At 57.8% G+C, this 27,138-nt stretch overlaps 6 protein-coding genes across 6 annotated transcripts; 2 read left to right on the forward strand and 4 right to left on the reverse strand.

Moving 5' to 3' along the window:
• Positions 1 to 861: 861 nt before the first annotated feature.
• Positions 862 to 2,500, forward strand: SLS55_003474 (uncharacterized protein; the record flags this gene model as incomplete). Its single annotated transcript, XM_066774949.1, has 3 exons — positions 862 to 1,112; positions 1,161 to 1,901; positions 1,966 to 2,500. The coding sequence occupies 3 exons, from the start codon at positions 862 to 864 to the stop codon at positions 2,498 to 2,500; spliced, it is 1,527 nt and encodes a 508-aa protein (XP_066635068.1).
• Positions 2,501 to 2,905: 405 nt separating this feature from the next.
• Positions 2,906 to 3,867, forward strand: SLS55_003475 (uncharacterized protein; the record flags this gene model as incomplete). Its single annotated transcript, XM_066774950.1, has 2 exons — positions 2,906 to 3,040; positions 3,097 to 3,867. 2 exons carry the CDS (start codon positions 2,906 to 2,908, stop codon positions 3,865 to 3,867), a joined length of 906 nt encoding a protein of 301 aa, XP_066635069.1.
• A 909-nt stretch (positions 3,868 to 4,776) lies between these two features.
• On the reverse strand, positions 4,777 to 6,785 carry SLS55_003476 (uncharacterized protein; the record flags this gene model as incomplete). The annotated part of the gene is made up of 2 exons (XM_066774951.1): positions 4,777 to 6,091; positions 6,148 to 6,785. The coding sequence occupies 2 exons, from the start codon at positions 6,783 to 6,785 to the stop codon at positions 4,777 to 4,779; spliced, it is 1,953 nt and encodes a 650-aa protein (XP_066635070.1).
• Positions 6,786 to 12,434: 5,649 nt separating this feature from the next.
• Positions 12,435 to 18,164, reverse strand: SLS55_003477 (uncharacterized protein; the record flags this gene model as incomplete). Its single annotated transcript, XM_066774952.1, has 1 exon — positions 12,435 to 18,164. The coding sequence occupies one exon, from the start codon at positions 18,162 to 18,164 to the stop codon at positions 12,435 to 12,437; it is 5,730 nt and encodes a 1,909-aa protein (XP_066635071.1).
• Positions 18,165 to 21,433: 3,269 nt separating this feature from the next.
• SLS55_003478 (uncharacterized protein) lies at positions 21,434 to 23,938 on the reverse strand (the record flags this gene model as incomplete). Its single annotated transcript, XM_066774953.1, has 2 exons — positions 21,434 to 23,739; positions 23,932 to 23,938. The coding sequence occupies 2 exons, from the start codon at positions 23,936 to 23,938 to the stop codon at positions 21,434 to 21,436; spliced, it is 2,313 nt and encodes a 770-aa protein (XP_066635072.1).
• A 1,818-nt stretch (positions 23,939 to 25,756) lies between these two features.
• ubc1 (Ubiquitin-conjugating enzyme E2 1) lies at positions 25,757 to 26,607 on the reverse strand (the record flags this gene model as incomplete). Its single annotated transcript, XM_066774954.1, has 3 exons — positions 25,757 to 25,931; positions 25,989 to 26,293; positions 26,350 to 26,607. 3 exons carry the CDS (start codon positions 26,605 to 26,607, stop codon positions 25,757 to 25,759), a joined length of 738 nt encoding a protein of 245 aa, XP_066635073.1.
• Positions 26,608 to 27,138: the final 531 nt, after the last annotated feature.

Below are 27,138 nucleotides of genomic sequence, written 5' to 3' on the forward strand. Positions count from 1 at the left end.
TTGCCTTAGCCGGCGGGAAAGAGAGCGATATAAAAAAGTCTCGATCATGCCCCCTCTCCTTTTTCGCTTTTCCACACCATCGGTGGGCGACGACCACCTCGTTACAAACCATTGCCCTATCGCCGCCGCCGCCGTCATCTCGAACAATCCCCTCTCGTCAGATCACCACTTCAATTCGACAATCTTCGACTAGACCACGCACTCACTCACGCCGCCAAAGTAAGCCAAAGAAAAAAAGAAAAAAAGAAAATGCCACCGCCGCCACCACCACCGCACCCCAACCACCCCTCCCGCCCCCTCCCGCCCCCCACGCCCTTCCGCGACCTCGCCGCCACGACCCGGCACCACTTGCGCCCGACCGTCTACGACTCGGCCGTCGGCTACGGCGCGCCGCGCGTCTACTGGGGGACCTCTTTCGACGCCCTCGTCAAAGACCCGTTCTACCGCGACACCAACTACGAGCCCGATGCCGTGTTTGAGTATGAGACTTTGGTCGGGGGGTTCCTGCGGTTCGCGTGTGGGGAGGGGGAGGGGGAGGAGCAGGAGGAGGGGAGGGTGTGGTTGAGGGAGGGGGACGAGGTGGAGGTGGGGGAGGGGAGGGAGCTGCAAAGGAGGTTGCGGGAGTTGTTTCGGTGGATGGAGAGGGGAGTTTCTTTTCGGGAGAGGGAGGAGGGTGCGGAGGCGGATGGGGAGGAGGGGGTGGAGGTTAGGGGGATGGTTTTGCTGCATCGGGCGGTGAAGGGGTTGAAGGATAAGGTGGGTTTTGCTCGCTCTTTCTCTTTTTTTCCTCTTTTGGTTACTGTGGTAGCCGGGCTGACGTGACCGTGGGGATTGCCGTAGATGTGGGCTGGAATGCCGCCCATGTCGGTCCAGCGCTGGGAAAGGCGCAGGCTCAGCTCGATGGAGTACGAGTACGAAGCGCTCGAGCTGCTGAGCAAGACGCTGGCCGTGTTTGAGTACCTGAACGATCCGGCGGTGCAGCAGGCCATGCGGTTGGCGCATAACCGTACCACCGAGCAGATTGCATGGTTTACCGAAGAGGTCAACAAGAAGCGGCGCCGGGCGGAGCAGCCGACGGTGCCGGTTCTGGAGCTCTGGGACGAGTATACCAAGTGAGTTTAACTATTGGAGGGGGGTTCGGTGTTGCTGATTTCGTGTAGGACATTCTTCAACGACGTCGCTGTCAGGGCGCACGCTTGGATGATTGGCCGTATCAGCGCCATGCGTGAAGCCCAGAAGGACGCCTTCGACATGATGAAGGCCCAGGATCAGCACCTTGACGCCCAAAACACCAAAATTCTCGGCCGACTGTCGAGGCTCATCGATCTCGAGCGCGACGTGGACTACAACTTTCGCATCTCGCGCTATGGCTTCACCAGGGCCTCTTCTAACGCCTCCTCTGGGCAGGCCTCTCGTCCCTCGCCGGAGAAGTTCAAAGAGGAGAGACTCAAGATGCACAGCGCGGCTGAGGCAGGGTTGGGCATATTTGCAGACGGGATCACGAGGGTAAGGCACGCGATGGGCGTCGGCCCATTCCCTTTCCAGGCCGAGTATTACATGGTCCTTCATGACCAAGCGGAGGCCAATAAGGCAGTGAGAGGCAAAGACCCAACGAAGAGGAACAACCTGTTTGGCCCACCACCTCAGGAGGAGAAACCGGAGCCATGGGTGCATCGATTGATAGAGCGGCTTCAAAAGTCTGAAGATGAAACGGATGGTTTTGGATTCGTTGTGTATCGGTGGAAGGAGTATGATGGAGTTGCTTGGGAGAAACTGGAAGCAGCCATCACAGGAGACTTGATGAACTGGGGAGAGAAGATGACTGGTGCAGACAAGATCAAGCCCAAAGCAAAGCTGCAATGGATCGAGATGGCTGGCACGAGCATGGAAAATTACAGAACGTAAGTCTCACCCCTACCTGCGTCTTACCTCAGATCAACTTTGCACCATGCTAAGACAATGCAGACACTTCAAGTCTCTCCGCGACAGCGGGCAGCTGAACCCCGGGATGCGCAGCGACGTCTTCCTGGTCATCGACCCGCGAGCCGCCAACGCCTGGTTCCCGCAGCACCCCTCGGCCGAAAGCGCTCTTGCGTACGCAGAGCGGCATCCCTTCCGCGGCCACGTAGGCATCACGACCATGTCCAGCACGCGCAGCACCGCGCTGGGCGCGATGCCGACCGACTTCGAGCCATGGGTATTGGCGGTGGACCCAAACTTCCCTCAGCAGGCCACTCCCTCCACGTCGGCGCCGTATCTCGGCTGGGTGCGCGTGCAGTCGTCGCTGGTGTTCGAGGAGCTGTACGGGCTGGCGGCGAGCGGAATGCCGCAGCTGAGGGCGCTGTGGAAGATGGCGGCGTCGCATCCATGTGCGGTGTGCACCGGGGTCGCGGTCACAGAGGTCGAGATCAGGCGGTTCTGCGAGTGGAGCGAGCTGCGCAACAGAGCCGTCAGGTGGGTGCTGGACCGGCCAGACGCGCTGTTCTACGCCAGGAGATAGCGCGACGATATCTCCGCGGCGGCATTGTCCGCCTGACGTCGAGCTTGCTCGGCGGCGCTCGGAGTGGCGGATGAGCACAGAGACGGCAGTTGGAAGGGTGATGGTGTTTAGTGATGGGTGTCTGGCTGGGGAGCTCCGACATCGTAAGCGGGCGTGCGATTCGCGGGAAATACAGCGGGAATAAGTGCGAGTCATGGCCGAGATCGGGGTCCGCGGGGCTCTGGCGTCACCGACGGGCCAGGGCTTCAACTCTCTCCCGCCCAACTCACACTATGGCTCCACCTGTCAAAGCCGCACGCTCCAACAAGCCAGCGTAACAGAAAATGTGAAGGCTGTATATAACGCCAGGGAGAGCGCGGGCTCTAGCCCAGCCCACTCACCCGCAAAGATACCCCCTCCGTCGCCATGTCGTTCAACACTGCTGCCAACAAGCTCCGCCAGGCCATTGAGCAGTCCAAGGACATCATCGTCGCCCCCGGTGTACACGATGGCTTCTCCGCTCGCATTGCCCAGTCCGTGGGCTTCGACTGCCTGTACATGGTGCGTCTCGCCCGGCAAACCCACCCATCTGTCCGGCGGCTAACAACTTGCAACAGACCGGCGCCGGCACGACCGCGTCTCGCCTGGGCCATGCCGACCTGGGCATTGCCACGCAGAACGACATGGTCGCACACAGTTCGATGATCGCCCAGCTCGACACCTCCGTCCCGCTCATCGCCGACGCCGACACGGGCTACGGCGGACCCATCATGGTCGCCCGCACCGTCGAGCTGTACGCGCGCGGCGGCGTGGCCGGCATGCACATCGAGGACCAGGTGCAGACGAAGCGCTGCGGCCATCTGGCCGGCAAGGAGGTCGTCGACGTCGACGTCTACGCCTCGCGCATCCGCGCCGCCCACACCTCGCGCACGAAGATCGGCAGCGACATCGTCATCATCGCCCGCACCGACGCCCTGCAGGGCCAGGGCTACGACGGCGCCCTGCAGCGCTTGAAGGCCGCTCGCGACGCCGGCGCCGACGTCGGCTTCCTCGAGGGCGTCACCGACAAGGACATGGCCCGCCGCATCGTCAAGGACCTCGCCCCCTGGCCGATGGTGCTGAACATGGTCGAGCACGGCGCTACGCCTACCATCTCCGTCGACGAGGCCCGCGAGATGGGCTATCGCATCGTTATCTTCCCCTTCGCTAGCATCGCCCCGGCCTACGTTGCTATGAAGGAGGGTTTCGAGAATCTGAAGAAGACCGGTGTTCTTGGTGCGCCCGAGTACTTTTCGCCCAAGTTCTGCTTCCAGGTCTGCGGCTTGGACGAGAGCATGGCTTTGGATGAGGCGGCTGGTGGTAAGGCATTCGGCGCTAAGGGTGCGTAAGAGACTTTTGGTATCGATGGCAATGAACCTTACTATGCATGGGGCACGAGAGAAATACCAAATTTGTATGGTGGCTCTCTGGAAAACCAGGCGCTACTCCACACGATTCATTTAATATACCACGAGCGACGGCCGCCATTACGACTGCCTCCTTCAGCAAAGTTAAAACAAAAAGAAATGTAAACAATCATACAGCAACGACTATGTTTCTCCCCTCGACGATTTCAGGGGTTGCTTGAGCCATGATTCATCCACCCCATCCTGATACACCCAGTGACGACGACAGCTTTTCAGGAGCGAGCCATAAGCAATGGCAGACCATGCAAGCTCGCATCCCAACTCAGTCTTGACCATTTTAAGTCCTCTAGACTGAATGCTATCTATCCAACCTACTCGCCTCCTCCCAAACGATAACCGAGTTCCTGGTTCCTACACGTATGAGGAATTGAGATGAAATGTAGATTGAGACTGTGTGAACGAGATGCTTACGTGAAGCTAAACGAAAGGGTTAATGTTGAAGTCAATACATGTACGTAGAGGAAAGTACTGTCTGTCCCCACTTCTGGGTCCAGTTCAGTCCCAGCCCGGCTATCTTTGTAGCACGATATCCCTCGTAGATAGCCTCAACAGCCTTCGTGCAGTCATTTTCCAAAACTGTCGCTTCCACTATACAGTTGGAAACTACGGATATCATTCTATTCACTAGTACCCTCCTCCCGCAAGACGCACACTAAAGCATTAACAGACATCCAAGGGATCAATATGAGCTATTAGACTAAAGCTCCCCCTGCCCGCAGGGCAAGCATCAAAAAATTCCCAAGGCCATAACATCATCACCCCGATACTTTTCCCTCCCCAACGGACAACCGCCGCCCCCTTCCCCCCCTCCATCCCTCCATCCCTCCCCAATCACGCGCACACATCCCCCTTCCTCAGCGTCTTCACCGTCCCCACGAACCCAAACGCCGCATGCTCCTGCCCGGCCACGCTCTTCTCCTTTGCCGCCAACACGCCGTACCGCAGCTTCGTCTTGCCCAGCTCGCGATCGCCCCCCAGCGCCGGCTGCCTCGGCAAACACCGCCCCTCGACCAGCCGGTCCAGATCCTGATTGCGCGTCGTCAGCAGCACGCTCGAGAACGACGCCGTCGGCGCGCCCGGTGCGGAGAAGCCGTTGACGGCGTACGCGCGCGCGCCGACGAGCACGCACGCCAGCGCGACGCCCGCGCCCGCCGCGTACGCGATGATTAGCGTGCGTGCGTGGTACGCGTAGACGGCTGCGGGATGCCATGCGGTGACGGGCGTGGACGTGGTGCTGCTGCCTGATGCGGCGGACGCGGCGATCAGGCTGAGCGTGAAGTTTTGCGCGAGGTCCTCGATGCCGCGCGGGAGGGTGGCGTTGCGGCACATGGATGCGTAGTCGGTGTAGGCGGTGCCGGAGGAGGTTTGGTTGAGCCCGTCCAGGACCTCGCGGCAGGACGCGAGGTTGGTTTTGAGGAGGGAGGCGTCCGGGTTGGTGACGGTGGCCGCGGCGGAGAGGTTGATTGAGGAAGCGAGGAGGGCGGTGAGGGCCTTCGTCCAGCTGAAGAAGGCGATTTGGTGCGGCGTGTACTGCGTCATGGGGTTGCCGGCTTCGATCTGGACGGGGGCGGTGTGGGTGAGGCGGGTGATGGTCGGGGATTTCGTGCCGTCGGCGGCGGAGTTGTAGTGGACGGTGTAGGAGGTGTTCCAGAGGTTGCAGGTGATGTTGTGCTCTTGCAGCCCCTGGACGTTGATGAAGAGCGTGTCGGACAGGCTGGAGGCGTTGGATGTGGCGCCGAGGTAGATGTGGTCCGCAGCCCACGTTGCGTTGTCTCTCGCCAGGTTGGCTTGTATGACGGACTCGTACACCTTCCTGTGGGGTGCTACGATGCTTTCGTCTTCCGGGGCTAGGTCGGTGGCGCTCAGGTTGTAACACTTGAGAGAGGGCCCGAAGAAGTCCAGTGTGTAGGAAGAATTCGGGAAAGGAGGCGTGACACGGAGAATGTCGCCAGATGTGGAGGTTGTTGCAAGGACTCGGTGCACCGGTACTGCTGCGCCGATCAAGCTTTGTGCGCCCTCGTATTCTCCCCAGTTGGGAGCATTCTCATAGCTCAGCGACGGGACTTTTGCGTCCGTGGTGTTGACTCTTATCTCGAGACGGACTGACAGCGTCGCCGGAGTGAAGGTAGCAATGATCGGAATGCACCTGATCAAAAAATATCAGCATCTATGGGCATTGAAGGCTAAAGATGCTTCACTCACCACATTGCAGCGGCCAGCAAGCATAGGAGCTTCGCTTGTGTCAAGGCCTCTCCGTTGAGAAATGACGTAGGGTCCACTGCCAGAGAAAAGATATTGTCCAAGCCACGGAGGGATATCGGTTTAGTTCTCAAAGTAACCCAAAGCCTTTGGGTGAAGGCTACGCCAACGGACGCTGCCAGAGAAGCTTTCGCAAGGAACGCGAGGCCGATTCCGATGCGGAGAGCCCACTGTTGTGGTATAGAGGACTCCACCGCCGCTCCATCAAGCGATTGGTAAAAGAAGTGATGGGCAATGCAGCAACCAATGCCGAAAATGAACAGTGAAAGCATCAACGTCGGAGACTTCCAATGCACGCCCCACTGGGCTTGTGGAGGGATAGCTGTTGTGACGTCATCATCACTGATGCTTTCGAAGCCAGTACCCTGGTCCTGAAGCTTCGGCTGGTCGAAAAGTGAGGAATTCTGAGTCCTGAGAGTGGTGGCATCGGATGAGATGGCCGAGCTGTCGTCGCGGAAGACCGAGGGCGAGCGTTGATGGGCGGGATAATTCTCCCATGCGGATTCCGAGTCGGCTTCGTCGATGCGCTCCAAAGGACTAAGGATTCGGTTGTTGGTGCTGAAGTCCGAGATGGCTGTCATTGTCGAAGCCAAGGAAAGAAATTAATTGGTTGTATGGGGAGAGAAAAGGGCCAGCCTGAGTTTGTTTAGACTCAGCGCAAGCGCGACGTTGGATGCCATCTTTAACGTGAAGGGCCTGGTCAAAGCCAGTGACGATGGGCGGCGTGGTTGGCAGCCGACAGAGCGCTTAGCAGCATCGAGGTCAACGACTGGTAACGGTTTCGTTTCCTCGCCGCTTCTCGTATGCAGAGAGGGGCAGCCTCCGACTACAAGCGCTTGATGTTGCTGATGTAATGTGCAGCATCGTCATTGATTGGCTTGGGCACAATGTGCAGGCGTCTCGTCAGCCAATCGTTTCGCGACTTTGTTCTTTTCTTGGAACACCCAGCCCGTTTCGGTGGCTCCTTGCATCGCCTTTGTTTCAGCGCCGTGCGCAGGTCGATCAAGGTCAGTACAACTCACATTCGACGTGTCTATAATAGAAGCTAAGCAATCCATTTGGAAGACTGCAGAACAGCCAAGCAATCACCGCGCATGCTGCATCGCCATGTCATGATGCGCCATGCGGGGTCCGTGCTCTTGGCTTGCTTGAGCGCCGGGTCAAAGCTCGACCCACAGGCTGAAGGCCGAAACAACAGAAGAGGCGCAGCTCCGGGGTTGCCGACGACTGCGAAGCTTTGAAGTATGCACAGTCAGCAATTGTTCTCCAGGGCGGAGCATATAAACCAAAGGATCCAAGGGAGCGTGACAGGAAAGAACCGGCGCTCGCGCTCGAAGGAGACGAAACTTGGAGTCGTTGTTTCGGTGTTCTGGACCCATCTCGAGACCCACCGATCAAACACCCTGCGACCCATCGCACATCAAACAGTAGGGGCCCCGCTTTCAGCCACGACACAGCCTCTTCGACTTTCATTCCAATCTCCGGTAGGTTAGAGAGGACCCTCAATCCCTCTTCCACAAAGTTCAAGTCTAAGATTTCGAAGCCGACTTCAGCACTATCTTCTGATGAGCAGATGCGCCGGCCTGATATCGGCTGCGGAGCCTCGCCCCAAACAGTCGGCCCCGTTTCCGGCACTGCTCCGAGACATTTTGGATATACGAAGGCGGAGATGATACCATCTCTGCGGCTATGTGATCCACGCAAAGGGCAGCGGAAGGGGCCGACGGAGGGAAAGTCCACCAATACTTGAAGAGAGGTTGCGCTCTCCCGCTACTGCGGTTTGAAACTGCTGGCGGAGAGCTCGTAGATGGGCGTAGTGCCCGGCAATTCCGCGCTTTGGTTACCATCCGGCAACTCTTTCGCGAGGTCTTGAGCTTGTATCTCCGGTCTCTTGGCCTTGTCCAGCTCTACTCACGGTCTGCCGTTGCCGTCCAAGTCGGCTTTGTCAAACTGCTCATTTGGTGGTGGAAGTTTGAGAGGCTTGAAAGCCCAATTAATGTTTCCTCCGCCGTGAAAAACACCCAGACACTCAGCGCCAACGCCAGGGCCACGACACTCCCTGTTGTAATACCAGCAATAAGCCTCCGCTCAACTTGTCTGTTGACATCTGGTTTTTGGTGATGGAGTTCTGGTTGCTTATCGGATGTGACCTCTGTGCTTATGTATGTGTCCTTGGGCTCACAAAGATGAAAGCTTACAGAAGTGCTGGACGCCCGATTGCTCGCATGTGCCTTGTCGCTGAAGGTATACAGCTTGGTAGTGTATTCGCAAAAACAGCCCGAAGACTGAAGCAAAGCCACTTCCTGCCATTCAGATTTGGTATTTGACTGGAAAATGTCGCCCCTACCATCGGCACACGTTGTGTTGTTTATAGGGATGTCCTCGTTGCGGCAGCCACCTAGATCGACGACGAGGATATAGCCGACACCAATGGCGGGAAAGAGTTGAACCGACGCGTACCCGCCGCTCCCAGATCTACCTGGAAAGATGACCATGGTCTATCATTTCCATTCCTCGTGAGGCGGAGTATTTTCCTGATGACACGGATGCTTGTCTTACCAGAGATTACTTGGGCCAACCACCACTGCTTCTTGGCTATCTTGTGCTTTGCTCACTGGATTCATGATTCGTGGGGGGAAAAGACCGATGCAAGTCGCATCTGAAACGGAAAGATATGCATGTACACTACACAGTTCATATGTACTGACGGATAGCGCAACAGCAGGTTCGGCACGAATGGAGACATGGAGAAAAACTCCTCCCACCGAACGCGGTTGCTGGGCTTACTTTAATTCGCCCCCAGTCCGTCTGAAATCATTCTACCCCACGACGAGTCCCCAACCGCCGAAGCCCAGAAAATCGTGCAGCCTCTTGTTTCGTTTTTTCGTCTCTGAACACTCGTTGTCCTGGGTCCAAAGCCCAGAAGATCCCTTCCAAATACCCAGAACGCCCACAGACAGCTCATGATGGCACCTATCCCTTCGAAAGCCAAACGCTCGGCCACCCTGCCGTCCACTGCGCCGCATTCCCCAGAATCGACGGCCGATATCTCGGCAACGCCGTGACAGTGCTCTCCGTATCTGCCCTCACCCCATCGCCATCCCGGCCACCATCACCATCATCACCGTCACCACCACCCCTACCCTTCCCAACCCCCTCCCTCAATTCCACCCCTCCCCCTCCCCCTTTTCTCCCACCCCCTTCTTCCTCCTCCGTAACAACAACATCCACATCCAACCGACTCCCCTTAAACTCCCTCCTCAACACCGCCCGACTCGCCGTCCTCTCATACGCACCGCCAACCCCACCATCGCCCCCCCTCGTCCTCGCCCACCGCTTAAACGGCCCCAGCCGCGCCCTCCACGCAAACAGCCCGCCGCACATGGCCACGAACCCCGCGCTGCCCAGCACCACCCCCGCGATCGCGCTGCCCGACATGCTGTACACGGCGACGGACGTGGCGTACGTTTTCTTGCGCTCGGCTTCGGCGGAGGCCGAGGCGGCGGCGGCTTCGTCGGGTGACGGTGGCGAGGGGATCGAGGTGGCCATGGACGAGGCGGCGGAGACGAGGTAGGATTGTACGTCCGTGGGGAGGGCAAGGTACCAGGATGGCGTGGAGACGGCTGCGGCGGATGCGGACGCGGACGCGGTTTGTTGGAGGGAGAGGACTTCGGAGGCGAGCGCGATGGTGGCGGCGGGGGGGTTGGTTGCGGCGATGGCGAGGATGGACATGGGGAGGCCGGTGGCGAGGACCGAGGAGATGGAGGAGGAGAGGAGGGCGGCGCTGGAGAGAGGGAGAAAGAGGTCGGGCGGTTAGTTTTTGGCGTCGGTGGCGTTGAGAAGGGAGATTGGTCTTACTCGTCGAGAGAGGTGGTGTCTCGCTTGAGGTGGGCGATTGGTGCGAGTGTAGTTGTCGTGGCGGCTAGAGGAGGCGCGGTTGACCGGCCCAGTGGCCGACTAGTCATTGTTCGCGAGGGCTGCAGCAATGCTTGGCCATTGTGCCTGTCATGCGAGATGAGCACTGGGTCAATCTAGGAATTGGGGTTGAGACTTACCGCGGCGGACTTGGTCGATTTGTGACCACTGGGGAAGAGACCACGCGCCCAACCCCGAGCGAGAAAAGAAGAAAGAGAAAAACAGAAATAGCTGAGAAGATCCGTGGAATCATCCCAGAACGGATTGATGACCTGCACAAAGGAAGAATAGAAATTAAGGGAAAAAACCCAGCACCGAAGCGTGACCCGCGCAGAGATTCAAAATCGAGAGGTGCAAAGGAAAAGGCAAAGAAACGAGTCGCCCAGAAGCGGGCACAGGCCTCGCGATACAGCCAGAGACTGAAAAGGCCGGCAGATGGCTTGGGGAAAGGTGGGCATTAAGAAAAGGAGTTATTAGTTATACGGAGCGGGCGGATGATGTTCAGATGACATACAAGGATTGCGGAGGGCGGAGGAGTCTCCACTACCCAGAAGAGCCCAGACGCCGGATCCGTGGCAGGGGACCCGCCGGGTGCTAGTCCGGCTAAACGGGGAAGATCCGCCGTCAACGAGTCGGACTGCTTGAGGTCCTGAGTCGGCATTCGATAACGGCGGTTACTATTCACCAATAGGGGCCTAATTCCGCCCTCGTATTCAGCCTTGAAGCTGGCGGGAAAGGCGCTTGCTTGCGGAAGGCAGGCGGTAGTTCAAACGGCTTCTAGGACTTTAGCTCACGCCACGAGGCGTAGGGCAAGCCACATCAAGGGGTGACGAGGCCCTTGTAGACTTGAAACGCGCTGCAGCCACTGTCTCTGCGATTAACTTTCTCCCTACGAGCCTCACGGTTGCGGCGTCCCATCACCACGAGAGCTGCACCGGAGAAGCACCGATGAACCGCGCTTCCCGGCCTTTTAAGTTCAGAGAAAGGTACCGACCTGAGAACCATTTCCCTTTTGCTTCAGAGGGTACATTGAGAAGCAGAGCAACCTGTCCAGCAAGTGGTGTCCCTTTCCGTTCCTTTTCATCGTTCATTTGCGGTTCCTGCCGCTGAGAGTGCCAGCCGCCAAGTTCCGTGTCTGTATAGTGGCTCACAAATAAGCGGCTCCACACCACACACGCGGCGCAGGAAAGGAAAAAGGGTCTCAGCAGTGGAGATACATGACAACTGCGGTGGAGGGCGTCCGGGACCCCAAGGGCCTAGTACGAAACGCGTAACGATTCCCACATCGTGCTGACGTCGAGGATCGCGAGACCTGGAGATATCCGTTGAGCCCACCTTGATTGGAGGGACAATTTTCTGCTTGCGTGGAACCATGAGACATGCCATGGTTCCCTTACCCTTGTTGTGGTTACCACGTGGCTGGCAGTTGCCGTGTAGGCATCCCGTATACTTCATCGGGCATGCCGAGTTCCGAAATGTTGATAGGCGCCGGGGGCCACGCCGAAGGATCGTAACGAGAATTGCTGTCCTTCTCGGACGCCGGGCAACACCAAGTGCAAGTAGCGGATCAGGGCTCGCGGCGACATCGTGAGAGCTCCAACGCTGGGTGCTGTAAGAATATGCTCGCGCTGGGTCGTACGATCGTGTGGCGGTGCAGTCTTGCAGACTTGAGCTGTCGTAGACAAGAGATAAGCGGAGCAAAAACGCGATTCAGCAAAACAAACATCTGAAACGACGGTTGCGCTAGCCCCATTTGGAAAGGCGACGAACAAGGCCGACTACCGCATCAGCTCGCTCGTTTCTGGTAGTTCGCGGGCGGCGCTGTATGGTCAAAGGTACGATGAATGGTGCACAAACCTGGATACACACTCGTGATGTGTTTACTGAGAATTGTCACTCACTGAAGAGTTCAGGAAGCAATTCAATTCAGGGCTATGAGGTTGTTACTGCAACCACTTCTACACATCTGCATCTGCTGGCTCCTACAAGTCAAGGCAACTCTGCCTGACGTGAAGCCAATATTACCGTACTGTCAACTTCGCACTTCGCTGCATACCAACACAGTTTGAGTTTATTGATTTTTATTTTTTAATTCCAAAGCGAGCTGACTATTAGTCGATGTACAAGGGAAGAGCTAAGGAAAACCAGGATAAGTGTTACCAGAAAAGAGAACTCCGTGAACACCATGCTAAAACGCTCAAGTTCAAACGCCTGAGCTAACCCGACCTTTTTTTCCAACCCGAATTGTTGAAATCCGCAACCAAAAAGAAGATGCAAACCACTACTCTAATCTATCAAGGACACGTCTATGTGATCTAGAAAGCCTCTTCCTCCCAGATTCGTTCATCTTCTTTAGCCTGCCACTCTGCGTAACGGGCATCCAAGTCCTCGTCATTTTGCTGTGCCTGGTGGCCCGCGTACACCACGAGAGCCTTTCCCTGTACCTCAGCATCAGTCGCCCAAACAAGTGGCTCGTCATCGCCGGGCACGGTTGCCCTGAGCTTGAGGTAGTTGGCAATTTGCTGGATGTCGTCAGGCGTCTTTCCGGTGCCCAGCGCAATTCCACAGAAGTCCAGAGCCGTACCGAAAAAGCGATCGATGAGGCCCTCCACCGCTGTGTAAGGACGATCCAGGGGTAGGTGCTGGTCCACATCCGCCGGCTGCATCATCAGCTCGTCCAGGTTGTCGCAGAACTCGAAGTCTTCCTCGATGAGCTCGTACTTGTGCACCTCGCCAATCTTCTGCAGCATGACACGCATCTTGAGCTTGCCGTACGCGTCCTGTCCGCAACCGCCGTCGACAACATAGTTCTTCGCAGGCAGGCCTGCGGCCTTCCTGATTTGGACCATCTCAACCGCCAGTTCGTGGTTCCTCTTGTACAGCACAGTGATGAGACCGCGGTGGGCCTCTGTCTGGTCATGCAAGTCGTGGAAGTACTTCTCGCACTTGGAGTGGGTGCTCAGCGTTTCTTCGGCAGCACGAACACGGGTGATCAAGGCGTCGATGCCGGTCTGGCGGGCTTGCAGCTCGGTTCGCAGGTCCTCCATGATCTCCTTGTAGGCATCCGGGGCGGCTTCGACCCTCGTGTCGAGCAGAGCGTCCTCTAGCTCTTTCACGGTCTCTTCCAGGATGGGGACAAGCTCGGCCTTCTCGCGCAGCTCCGCAACTTCAGACTCCGCGCGGTTGGCGCAGGCGACGGCGACCTCCTCGGCAATGATGGCGTCGTCGAGCTTGTTGTTGGCATCAGTGCAGCTATCCTTCGCCGCGACGACCTCATCCTCGAGCTTTGCAATCTTCTCGCGGCTCTCTACCGCCGCCTCGACCAGCTCGGCGTTGGTGACGAGCAGCTTCCTCGCCGCGACGATGTTGCCGTTCGCCGCGTCCATGAATTCGCGCAAGTACCGCGCCAGGCCGTCAACAACCTCATCGTTGGTCAACTCGGCCAGCCTCTCAACATTCGCGACGCCAGCGGTGCGCATGCGCTCGACAACTTCAAACGTGCCATCCAAGACAGCAGCAGCGTACTCGCGCGCCTCTTCCGCGTTCCTCTCGACGCCTTCCATCATCTTGCGCAGCGCGACGTTCTTGTTGTGCAGCCGGATGCGCTCGTTCTCGGCGGGGATCTGGGCTGCCAGCAGCGCGCGCACGTGGCCCGCCTGCTTGCGGTTGCTCCACTCGAGCCCTTCGTCGCGCATGCGCGCGAGCACCGTCTCCTTCAGCTGGGCCTCCAGCGCGGCGATCCTGTCGTCCGCGGCCTTGCCGTGGCGCCGCGCGGCCGCGAGGGCGGCGGCTTGGGCTTCGCGCTCGAGCGCATCCGCCTCGAGCTCGTCCTCGAGGGCTTGCGTGAGCTCTTCCTGCTGGCGGAGGAGCGAGGCGGTGGCTTCTTCGTCGGCGCGGGCGAGGAGGACTTGGGAGTTGCGCTCTTCACCGGCGGCGGCGAGAGCGGCGGCGGCTTCTCTCCAGCCACGCTCGTTGTGCTCGGCGGTGGCGGCGGCCTCGGCGAAGGCGGCGCTGTTGTGCGCGTTGGTCGCCTCGAGGACGGCGATGTGGGCATGGAGCGAATTGTTGTCCGCCTTGAGCGTCTGGTTGTCCGCTTCCAGCGACTGGACTTCGAACTGGAGCGTCTCGTTGTCGACTGAGAGCGACTCGTAGTCGAGCCGGAGCGACTCGTTGTCGGATTGAAGTGCCTTTTTGTCCTTCGTTACCTGCTCGAGGGCGTCGACCAGCTCTTCGGCGATGGCGTGGATGCTGGGAGTGGAGCCGCAGCTCTCGTTGTAGTACTCGAATGGGCTCTGGAGAGCGGAAGCCTGGGAAGCGGTCTTGCTGGCCGTCTCTTCGACCGGAGGGGTGACATCTCCCTTCTGCTGGTTCAGACCAAGCTGATCATGCTGCTGCATCATCATCCGCAGGCCCTGGCTCCTGGCCTGGACGTCAATCATGTGGGTTGCAGTGGGCCCGTAGAAGGAGCCGTCGCTGCTCTGGCCATCGGAGAAGTCGCTGCCCTCCTCCTCCTCCTGCTGCTGTGGGTGGAAATCTGTGATCCTGACGGCGGTGGGGCTGTAGAGGATGTTGTGCTTCTGCTCGTGGAGGACTTCGTCTGCCTCCTGCTGCGCGACCATCGCTTCCAGCTTCGCGACATGCCCGTGGAACACAGTGGCCCTGATGGGCTTTGGAGCATGGATGTGAGCATAGCTCTCTTTCTGCTCCTGCTGCTGGCGATCATTCGCCTTCTGCTGCTGACTCTGCTCTTCAATCTTCTCTTGCATCCTCTGGTCGTACTTCGAGACCTTTTCATTCACAGGCCTGATGGGGATGGGGGCGTAGATGGGGATGGGTGCCTGGATGAAGTTGTCTTCTTCCTCAACGTCAATACAGGAACTCTCCTCTTCAACCTCAGGGGGAAAGACAGCGTTGTGCATGCTGGAGGTTGGACGCCAGGGCTCCTGGCCCGCCTGCGAGTCGTTCTCATACCATGACTTCGGCGAGCCATATGAGCTCTCACTGTGGTTGTCGGAATTCTCCTCGAAAGTGATGCCCAGTCCAACAGCGGCGGGGCAGGTCTCGGGGTACTGGTGGTCGGCAACATGCACATCCGACTCTTCGACCTCACCAATGATGAACCCACGCTGTGGGCTACGCGGGTGGTGATCACGGTCATCGGGGACCGCACCAGCCGTGGGGATCATGTCACGGGACTGCTCGCCCCTCAGCCATTCCTCGAGTCTCTCCGCAAAATCGTCGGAGGTCTCAGCGAGGTTGTTAGTGAGCTGGTCATCGGCACAGTCCGGGCGATGGATGACCGTGGATACGTCGGACACCGAGTCCGTGTTGTCATCCTCGTTCAGCGCATTGGCAGCGTGGCTGGGAGGACCGACGACGGCAAGGGCTTGCTCCTGCTGGTGGGCAACCCTGTTAGCCGGGCGGGATGCGAAGAACTCCTGACGAAGGGAAGGGTCAATGCGGATCAGGCTGTTCTCAAGGGTTGTGGCCTTCGAGTCATACGAGGAGGACTCAGAGTTGTTCTGGCGATGACTGGCGGCGGGGCCGGAGTAGCGCTGCGCCGTCTCGAAGGAGGTCAAGACCACGGCACGCGCATCGGCGAGAGTCGCGGTGATGTTGTCCTGGAGGGACTGGCGAGTCTCGGCCTCGGAGTTGGCCCTGGTGAGCTCGCTGTCAATGGGCTCAACCTTGGCGGGCTGGTTGCGGCCAGCGAAGCGGGAGCTGATAGTCGAACGGAACTTCTTCTCAAGAGCAGCGATAGCAGTGGTGAGCTCGACCCTGAGGTCGTTCAGGGCAGTCAGGTAGCCTTCACGGAGTGAACGAATGTGGGCCTCGTACGTCGACTTGATCAAAGCGATGTGGGCCTGCTGTTGGACCACGGTCTTAGGTAAAATGACAGCGGGTTCGCCGTCAGCCTTGAGGGAGGAGCACGCTTCGTCCAAGGAGTCAATAGCTGCGGTAACCTCGGTGTTAAGGTTGTCCAACGCAGACTCGTGGCTATGCACGATCGAAGCGATCTCAGATTTGTGACTCGACTTGATCAAAGCGATTTGAGCCTGCTGTTGGATCACGGTCTTGGAGGAGTACGCTTCGTCCAAGGAGTCGATAGCGGCGGAAACCTCGGCGTCAAGGTTGTCCAGCGCAGACTCGTGGCTATGCAGGATCGAAGCGATCTCAGATTCCTGGTGTGACTTGAGGGAGGAGTACGCTTCATCCAAGGAGTCAATGGCGGCGGTAACCTCAGCGTAAAGGTTGTCCAGCGCAGACTCGTAGTTGTACAAGATTGAAGCGATCTCAGATTCGTGACGCGAGTTGCTGGAAGCGATCTCAGACTCGTGGTGCAACTTGAGGGAGGAGTACGCTTCATTAGCGGCGATAGCCTCGGCGTTAAGGCTATCTAGCGCAGACTCGTGGCTATGCAGGATCGAAGCGATCTCAGATTCGTGACGCGACTTCCTAGAAGCGATCTCAGACTCGTGGTGCGACTTGAGGGAGGAGTGCGCTTCATCTAAGGAGTCAATAGCGGCGATAGCCTCGGCGTTAAGGCTATCCAGCGCAGACTCATAGTACTTCCAGATCGAAGTGATCTCAGATTCGTGACGCGACTGGCTGGAAGCGATCTCTGAAGCGTGATGGGATTGGATGAAGTCGATCTGGGATTCGTGCTTCAACTGGATGGAAGCAATCTCAGACTCGCGCTGCAACTGGACAGACTCCTTCTCGGATATGTGCTGGGACTTGATGGAGTCGATCTCAGACTGGTGGTCGGACTTGATGGAGTCGATCTCAGACTGGTGGTCGGACTTGATGGAGTCAATCTCAGACTGGTGCTCGGACTTGATGGACGCGATCTCAGACACGTGCTGAGAGTGGATGGACGCAACATCAGACGCATGGTCGGCCTTGATGGAAGAGACCTCCTTCTGATACTGCGCCTCGATCGACGCGACCTCCTCCTGGCACTGTGTCATGATCACAGCAGCGTCGGACTCGAGTTGGTCCTCGAGTTGGGCCTCGACCGAAGTGACCTCGAGCTGACACTGCGTCTTGACCGCCGCAACATCGGCCTCGCACTGGGCCTTGACGGACGCGATATCTTTCTGGCATTGGGTTTTGACCACGGCAAGCTCAGCACGGTGCTGCGTGAGGAGGATGGAGACGGTGCCCTTGTGCTCGGCGCGCAGGCTGGTGACGACGGCCTCATGCTTCTTCTGCTGGTCAGCAAGAGCGCCCCTGTTCTGCTCGCGGGCCGCCGCGAGGAAGGCGTCGGCCTGGGCCAGGTCGGCGGCGTGCTCGGCCTCGAGGGACGCGACGGACGCTTGCTCCTGCGCCTCGAAGACCTCGACGATGCCGGCCATGTCGGCGGCGATGGTCTTGTTGAGGTCGCGCAGGTCGCGCATGTCACGATTGTGTACGGCGGTAGTGACGCCGCGCGCGTGGCCGTTGCGGTAGATGACGCCGTCGTGCTCCATCCACGCCGCCGGGATGGGAGCGGCGCCGATCAGGTCGCGCGCGTCGATATCGACGGGGAGCTCGGCCGCGAAGTCGCCGGTGACAATGGTGGAACCGGTCGAGTCGAAGGACAAACCCTTTGAGTGAAAGGAAGACACGTAGGCGCGTCTGTCGGCCGCCGCCGCCGCCGCATTGTCGGTGGAGGGGGCGGAGACGCGGTTGTTCTTGGTGGAGGGGCTAGACGCAATGGAGGATGCGTCGGAGTCGCTGCCCAGCTCGACGTTCATGGATGAGGTGGACGAGCTAAACGAGACGTCGTCGTCATCATTGTTGTCGTTGCCGTTGCTGCTGGGAAACTTGTAGTGCTTGGTAAGGCAGGGGAAGGGGTTGACGCTCCTCTCCTCCCAGAACTTGCGGATCTCATCGGAGACCTGCAATCCTGTGGACTGGGGTTGATACTCGACCGCGTCGGCAAACTCATCGTCGTCTTCAGAGTCGTCGGTCTGGGTGTCCGCATCGGAGAGGGCGGCGCCAAATAGGGTGGGCAACAAGGCCGGAAGGAATGGGAAAAGAAGAGAAGTAAGTACGAGCATCATCACCAGATGCTGCTGGAGACTGAAGTTCTCGTGGGGTGCCATAACGGCGTCGCTTCGTAAACGAAGTGAATGCGGTTTGGCAATGGTTCAGTGTTATCGGCTTGCGTTGACATGCGATGTCAGTGCGAAGGGCGACAAGGGTGAACACGGTGATGGAGAGGAAAAGAGGATGAATGGGTTGCGGCCGCCCGCGGCTGGTTTTGTGCTGCGGCCGGAATCTCCTCGGCAGATTGTTGTGTTTAGCGTGTATAGATGAATTATGGTGTTGTCCACTACTTGTTCACCGAGTATCACTTTCAGTCACAACCATGTTGGAACACAGTGCTAGCTGTAAGAGAGACCACCCCAGCAGCACCGTGCGTCCAGCGCGCAGCCAAACTCTGCTTATGACGCCATTTCTGGGTCACCGGAGAAGATGAACCTGGGATTTCAGACACCTGTGAGGTCGCCGCGGAGGAGCCGCGATAGAGTCGCGAACGCGTCAACCATCGGGCACCTACATCCCATATCCATGCAGCAAGCTCAATTGCGGAAGACCTTACGTATCAGAAGACAGTTGGCCCGCTTCTCTCCTTCTAGAAGACTGCTGCAGGGGTCTCGATGCGGCAGGTATCTTGTACGCCTCCGTGGCTTGGTCGTAAGTGCGCTTTCCCACGCATCTCAACCGCAAATGAGGAACTCTAACAAAAGATCCTGGGAGCTTTCTACCCCTCTTAGAAGATATGCATGTGTATCTTCCATTTACAAGTTGTATTTCTCGTAGAAGCGATACCGGCTTGAGGCAGATACGGCGCAAAAGCCTGCAGCTACCCTAGTCTGTGTAACTGTTCAAAAATGTTGCTCCATATAATCTTTGCTTTGGAATACTTCAATACGAGTTCCGTCTTTAACAGCTGCCAATGTTTGGCTGTACAACGTTCGTAGCTTCGGATCAATACCAGAACGTGGTGGTGGCGGCCGTCCGGCGTTGCCGTCGGAAAACACGATGCTGCAGCGAGAGTGCGACCGACTCATGGAACACGGCCAGGGGAGGCCGTTGTGCATGGTCGCGTCCTAATGGGAGGCGTATATCGAGGCGCTAAGCATTGCTCCGATGACTTGGAGCTCTTTCTTGCGCACTATATACGCTTGCCAATTTAAGGCTAAGAGAATCAATCTTGGAGGCGTACTATCGGCCAGAAAAACAAACAAAAGGGATGTATATTTGTAAAACAATTCTGCATGGAAGGAAAACAAAAAAACAAACAGTCGACGTATCCTTAAAGACCAAGCAACAGCTGGTCCAACAGTCAAACCCTTACAAAACCCCTCTTCAGGTATCTCCCCCTTACGCCAGTCGGGAAGGTGGTGGAGCGTGGCAATGGGAGTAGGTCGACATTGCCTGAGTACATTCCGCACCATAGGCCCGCCTGGCGGAGACCCTTAAAAGACCGACTGAGCCCGCCGCTGTTTCTGATGTATCATTACCATGGCCTTGATTAGACTTGCATCTTTACTTCGATTCCCTTTGTATACTGAAAAGATGGTTTGAGCAATGAGTCCGCTCATTGACTTTTGTTCACCTTATTATCAAGACTATCTAAACAATGCCATTGTTCATGTCGCAGGACGCCTATTGGATTGGACGTTGGGAGCATCACAGCCCGTCTATGTCGGGATTTCAATCAGCAGAGGACAATAGGTACAGAAGCACGTGGATCTGGCAGTATGGTGAAGCGCATTGCCAGGACTGTGCTGAAGGTAGGATGGCGTTGCTTGTGTCTTTGAGCTCGTCGAGATTCGCGGCCTGCTTGCAGTTACGGATGATTTGGGGAGGCGCACATACTCCAAGCACGACCTGGCTGACGGCGGCAGCCGATCTGACCTTCTCTTCCCCTGTGGGCGAGGCTCTTGCGAAATCGTGGGCACACGGCTGCCAGACGTTGGCCTTGAGTAGGCGAGCTTGCAATGCGCTATGATGCTCCCCATGGACGGCCTCATACCGCGTCCGGCCGGCAGGGCGCTTCGCAGCAGCTCGAATTCGCCGCAGGGGGGAAACGCGGTCGATATCAATCAGGGTGGCGTTACGCTCCCCGGTCGGGAACAGTCTCGCCAGCTGCAAGCGCACGCTCATCCGCCGGCGCAGGCGGGTCGCGTAGGTGGCCGCCACCCGCCGCGGCTTGCGCAGCCGCATTTCCGGTGGGCGCCCGCTGTAACAACGCGCTCCATGCGCTGGCAGGAAAACAAGCGGCATCGCGGGCGCCGCCGTTCGGGCGGGGGGCGCAAGCGAGCCTGCGCACGGCGGGGGATATGATCACCCGACAAGCCAGTGCCGCCACTGTGAGCCTGAAAGAATGCCGGTAGGCACAGGGAATGGCTTACTGTCACGGTCCGGCTGTCTACGTAGCTGTGGCGGCGGCAGCGGCGAGAGCTTGCTGCGCCCGCCGCAACCACCACCGGCACCCGCAGAGTATGCGTATGCGGCGCAGGATAACCCCACCGTCGGGTTTTCGGGCAGAATTCTTTTCTAGCTGCCAGATGCGACTGAGAGTAAGAGCACAGAGAAGGTAGTATCGGTCCGCAGGTTCCAGCAAATATATTGGGGGCAGGGATGATTTCAGTAACCTACATTGCCGTCAAGCGGAGGCGACACTTTGGTAACGTCTTGTCATAAATCACGGAAAGCATTTTTGGCACACCCTGCGCTTCGTAAAATATCGAAAAGATAGTAGATTTGAGAAACGAAAGAACGATGGTAGACCTATCGCATAGAGAAGCGCGGAAGATCACATGGGCGGGAATTCCTATAACACTTCAAAGACAAGACTGCAATTTTATATGTATATCAAAACACCCACTTCTGCGCCAACCGTGTAATCATGTCGTGTCAAGCGCACGCCTAAGTCTTCATGGGTTCTCTTCCGGCAGCCCCAATGCCAAATTTATGATACATGAACTGTAGCCAAGGCTACCGCATTGTTTGAAAAGAGAAAAGGGGAAGGAAACAAAGCGCCTGGTTGTTGACAGAACGAGAAGTTTTACGCCTCAAACTAGTGTTAGCCACATCGTAAGCATCCCTATCGTTGTGAATAGAAGCGTTGGGGCGGATAGGAGTGATGAAGGGGACGAAAATATGAAGAACGCCAATAATGTCCTCCAGGAACAAGAAACCAAAGAAACAGTAGAACAAGAGTGAAGGAAATAATGAACTGGCTTCCAGAATCTCTCCAAAGCACAGCCCGCTATCGTTACAGACTCAGGGCCCATGGTTTGCGGATAGGAAGTTCTCAGAACTGCTTCCGGTCCACACCGTCGTTGAAGGTGGAAGGGCCAGCGGCTTCCGGCTCGACATACTGCTCCTGGGCGTCCTTTGCGCGAGACTCGTTGCGGATTTCATCCAAGATGCTCATGGTGTCGCCGGCAGCGCAGACTGGGCGAGCGGCGACACCGTTCTCTTCTTCCAATAGCTGCCTCGACAGCGGGTGCAGGTTCGTCGGGATCGGCATGTCATCGACGATGCCGTGAATGGTATCTGCGATGTTCTTCATCACGCTCGGCAGACACTTCTCCACGGCGGTCAGCGGGCGTCCCAGGAGCCTCTCCTCCTCGCTTCCGAGCCTCTCCAGGCCATCCGCCTGCTCCGGGAACCTCCCCTCCAGCATGGCCGCGTCCTGCTGCCCGCACAGCGTAATGTCTTCATCAGTCAGCTCGATGCCCTCGCGCGACGCCATCTCCTCGAACATGGCGCGCATGTGGATCTTCTGCATGCCCGCGGCGCCTGCCGGCGGCGCCAGCGACTGCAGGCCGGCCTTGAGGCGCAGGTCGTCGTAGTGCTGGAATGTGCAGTTGTTGGTCTTCTGCGCCGCGCAGAGGACCTGTTCGCGCTTGGCGATGTGGTGGTGCAGGCCCGCGATGGTGCTCTGGCAGCGCGTGTGCTGCTCGGCGATCTGCTCGAGCGCCGCGATCGTGTGCTTGGCGGCGTTCAGCTCCTCGCGTACCTGGCGCAGATGGTACTGGACGATGCGGACGTCCGCTGTGGCTTCCGCCGGGTCGTGCGTGTCGTAGCGCAAGGCGAGGCGGTAGTAGGCGTAGTCCAGCGCCGTCTCCAGGTCGGTCACCTTGGCGGCGGCCGGGCGGAGCTCCGCCAGCTCGTCCTGCGCACAGACGAGCTCGTCGTCGCTCCAGATGAGCTTCAAGAATTGTTTGTTGTTTTCGTCTTCGAGGGCGTGCATGCGGGCGGCTTGCTGGACGAAACCATCGTGCAGGTCTTGGATACGGTCACGGTAGTCCTCGGCCTGCTTGATCAGACGCTGGTTCTCGGTGATGAGCTGCTGCATGGCGGCGGCCTGGCCGACATCACGCTGGCAAGACAGCTGTTTCTCTAGATCCGTGATGCGGTCCTCGAGGTGCTTGTTCACTGTCCTGGTCTTGGTGATTTCAACCTCGATGGGGAACTTCTCTTCAAACAGCGCCTGGATGCGGCGTGTGTTGACCTTGTTGTTGTCTTCCGACATCTTGTACTGAATGTCGACCTGAGCAAGTTGGTTGGCGGTCTCCTCCGCGGTGCGGGTACGGTGACGGAGAGCCGCGTTCGTATCGTCGCGCTGGCGTAGCTCGTTGGTAAGATTATCATAAATACCTCCCCACTCACCAGCTTCTTGCTTCAGGTGGTTAATGGCCTCAAGTTGATCAACGACCTTTTTCTGTCCAGCAGCCCGGGCGTGTTTGGCAGCGTTTACATGCTTCTTCTCAGCTGAAAGTTGCTTCCGGAGAGTGGCAATCTGGTCTTCGTAGGCGGACTTGAGCTCAGCCACCTCGTCGGCATGGTCATCCTGCAGCTCGGCCATCTTGAGCTCATGCTCGACGTTGGTGATGCCGATGCAGTGACCGTTACGCTCGATGTAGCCGCCGACCTTCTTCCAGCGGCAGCCCTTCGTGCTCTCAACAAGATCGGCGCCCTCCAAGTCCACGGCGGACATCCACTCCGGAACCAGGCTCGATATGGTGACGCTCGTGGCGCTCGTGGAAGTCATGGAAGTCGTGGAAGTCTTGGAAGCCGTGGAAACGGTGGAAGACGTCGTGGACCGATCATCATGCTGAGCATCGTCTGGCGCAGCTGGAGCCGGGGTCGCATGCTCAGGGGAACGGAGACTGTAACGAGAGAGGACATCGGTCAGAGCAAACTTTGCGGGCTGACGAGGGTGGATGAGTTCCGGTGAAACACATGTTGCTGAAAGTCGAGTAGTCTTCGTGACCTGAAGCTTGTTCGGGATGGTAGAGAGGCGTTGGATCGGGAGGGGAGGACTGTCGGAAACATCGGGCTCCTCCATTCGGACTGAGTGGCGCCTTGCAAACTTGAGGAAGCTGAAGCCCAGCATTTTGAGATCGAATGTTGTGAAGTGGACCATGAAAATACTTCCAGGGTGACGGTGAGGACGAAGTTGTAGAGGAGACGAAGTGGACGGAGAACGGACCAGGTTGAAGTGGACATCCAGAGAGGCCGCCGCGCCTCTTCCGCGGGTGTTAGCCCATAGTGGTCTGTGCGAGATCTGGCCGTGGTGGTGATTGTTCTGGTCTGAGTTTTGAGAACCACCTGTATATTTCCGAGCCGAAAGAACTACCCACCGCACAGCTATACTTCGTATGCATGACTCGAAATTCATGATGTTGAACTCATCTCTCGATTCCTACGTAGCAGTAAAGAGCCCCTTAACATCTCCCAGGGAGACGACCACCCAGGAGCAGCTCCGGCATACCACCAGCCAAAGCAAAACTCACACCCAACTATACATCCTCTCCCACTCCAAATCCTCCCTCAACTCCCTCACGATCCCCACAAACATCGACCACCTCCTCGCCCACGCCCCCTCCCTCCCCGCCGCCTGCCGCGCCTCCCTCGCCGCCTCCGCCCTCTTCTCCCTCAACTCCATCGCGAGCCTCACAACCGTCGTCCACCTCCCCTCCCACGCCCTCTCCCTCGCCGCCGCCTCCCGCCTCTCCTTCGCCGCCTCCGCCCTCTCCTCCCTTAACGTCCTCTGCAGCACCCGCATGTCCGCCAACTGCCTGCGAACCACCTCCTCGCTCTGCGCCAGCGCCTCCCGCAGCGCCTCGCGCTCCCGCCTCATCGACGCCATCTCGCGCGCCTGCGCCGCCCCGTCCGCGCGCAGCCAGTCGCGCTCTCTGGTCATCTCTTCGTACTCGCCGGCCACCTCTTCCATCAACGACTCCACGTCGTCGCGGGGGAGGAAGCGGTGGCAGCGGTGGTGGAGACGTGATGGTTCGGCATCTGAATCTTCGTCGTCGGGATCGTTGGCCTCTTCCTCGTCGTCGTCGTCGTCGTCGTCGTCCTCGTCCTCCTCCGCCGCCACATAGGTGGCGTTGCTGGTGGTGCTGCAGCAGTCATGCCACTCATCTTGCTCTTCTTCGATTGAGGAGGTGGTGGACGGGGTGCCTGCTGTCGGGGACGTGCCCGAGGGCGGGTTTGCGGGGGTGGTGTTGGCGAGAGAGGGGGCAGACATGTCTGGGTATGTGATTTGGTTTGGAGTGTGTTTGGGTTTGTTCGTTGTGTCGTTCGTGTTTTCGAAAAGCTCAGGTGAGTCCTCTGGTGCAGGCTCGTAGACGGTTGGATGTTTCGAGAAGGCGGTCTGGAGGCGAATGTGATTTTATCAAACACTTGACGTCTCGTAAACCAAGGCCACTGGATATGCTATTCATCAAGCTGAGGGTCGTAGCAAGCTAGAAGTACTATTTTGGAGGGCAGATGTCAAACGGGCAAAAGTGCAGTTGAGCGCCCGGAAATAGATGTTACCGTGGTTTTGGAATTCGCTTAACCGCGGGTTGGAAGACCTTTTCCCATGACCCTTGTGTCCCTCGGGCCACGTTTCGAGCAGACAGGAAATTTCTCTGGCGTGAGTATTGGTAGACCAATGCAGTGATTCAGGTCGAATTGCGCGGTTGAGACTAACGGTGAACGCTATCGGTTGTATCATGTCGCCGTGCAGGCGTCAATGACTAAGATCAGTACTGGTATGATTATTGAATAAGTAATTCGGCATGTATACGTTATATGTGGCGCGGGTCATATCTGACAAAGAAACTATCGTGGGAAGCAGAGTATCATAGAACGACCGAAGGTAATTATTTGTGACGAACTAAATCAAATCGACGTGTGGTAGTGGTTCAGAGGGAACAGACCAGGAATTGGAACAGAGGCGTGGATGCAAATGTGCATACCAGTCAGCACAAAATGTTCACAAGCCGTCATGTAACATGTGCACAAGGAGGAAAGACGAGCGAGTTATAACTTTCTTTTGTGATTAGATAAGAAAACTGACCGTTTTCGAGGCAAAACCCAGACGCCGCCGCCCAATCATAGCTATAGCTCCGCGCTGTGGGATTGCTGCAAGAAGACCGAAGGGTCGTCATCAAAACTCATAGCGCCATATGCCATACAGTAGGAACCTAGAACACCAAAAACAAAGTACAAACAGAATGCCGGCCTGTCGCCTTATATGGCCTCTCTATGCATACCTTTGAATGCAGTGGTCATTCCACTTGCAGTTATTTCTCAGAAACGCATCTGAATTACCCTCGAAAGCAGGGAACTGCACTCATGCCTCGCCGAACAAGCGGGCGGTGATGTCTCCCATATAGGCCTCCTCGAGCTCGTAGTCCTGGCCCTCGTTCTTGTCGATGCCGACATACTCAAAGGCCGCGACGACGCTGTCGACGTCGAAGCCCATGGCCACGAAGCGGTCGATGAGATCCTTGTTGTAGCCGTGGTACCTGTGTCGCGTGTCAGTCAAGTGACCCTCTCCTGCAAAAAGAACCAAGTATACGTACGCAGCCAGCTTCGCCTTCTCTTCCTGAGCCTTCTGCTCCTCCCTACGCTTCTTCAGAGTCTCCTGCGTAGCTCCGCCGCTACCTCCAGCAATCTCCTTCTTCGGCGCGCCAGCGAACTTGACGGCCCAGTCGCGTGCCTTGTGTTCGAACTCGGCGGGCTGCTTGAGGAGCATGCCTGCGACCTCTGCATCTTGCGGGTCTTTCGGCTCGGGGGTGCTGAGGAGGGATTGCAGGGAGATGAGGGCGGATTTGATGGTCAGGACAGGCGACCACGCTTGTGAGAGAGTGTCCAGGCAGATGGCGCCCTACATCCAAACTAGTCAGCGGGGTGTTCGAAGCGAAGCAGTAGCATGACATGTACCGTCTGTGAGCTGACGTTGGGATGCCAGATCTTGGTCTCGAATTTCATAACGGGCGGCCTGAAAGGGTAGTCGGTCGGGATCTTGATGTCAATGGTGTACTCGCCGCCTTCGTAGGGCGTGTCGGGCGGGCCCTTGAAGAAGCCTCGCAGGTGGGTGAGATCGTCATCGCGGAAGGTCTCGACGTGGATGCCCGAGTGCTGGTCCGACTTGATGTCTGCGATCTCTTTGGCGATGCGGCGGGTGCGGTTAGAGGCCATAGTTGGGTGTGCGGAGAGCTTCGGGAAAGTTGAGGGCGAGTTGAGAGAGGTTGGGGTGGAGCAAATAGACGCCGTGAGAGGGAAAGTGGGTGGCCGGGGTTGGCGACGCAAAAGCAATTTGTGCTCTGAGAGTGCGAGAGCGGGAAGGTGCTCTGTTGCGCGTTTGGAGGCGTGGTCAGCACGATATCGTGATGGCGGGGCGCGTGCGGCGGCGGGGTCAAGGTGACCACAGAAACCGGTGAATGCTCAGAATTCGCAACAAGACGAGTGGGCAGAGAGGCAAGAGTCGCAGGGAGCGGTTGGGCACCTGAAGAATGCAAGGCCGCTACAGGCGCAGCTATGGCGCGGCAGCGGCGGGCAAAACTTACATGCGCGTGGAATTTGGGGAGCAGACAGAACTGAAGCGTCGAGGCTGCAGCAGTCCCGGGCCGGCGCCAATGTGAGCGATAGATATACTGCTTCGGCGAACAGGGCTGAGAGCGGTTCGACGTGGTCTGCCTGGTGTGGTTGCGGACAGCGCGTCTCTGGCCC

Source organism: Diplodia seriata, assembly GCF_021436955.1.
Source record: "Diplodia seriata strain FDS-637 chromosome Unknown scaffold_3, whole genome shotgun sequence".
Taxonomy (NCBI): Eukaryota; Fungi; Ascomycota; class Dothideomycetes; order Botryosphaeriales; family Botryosphaeriaceae; genus Diplodia; species Diplodia seriata.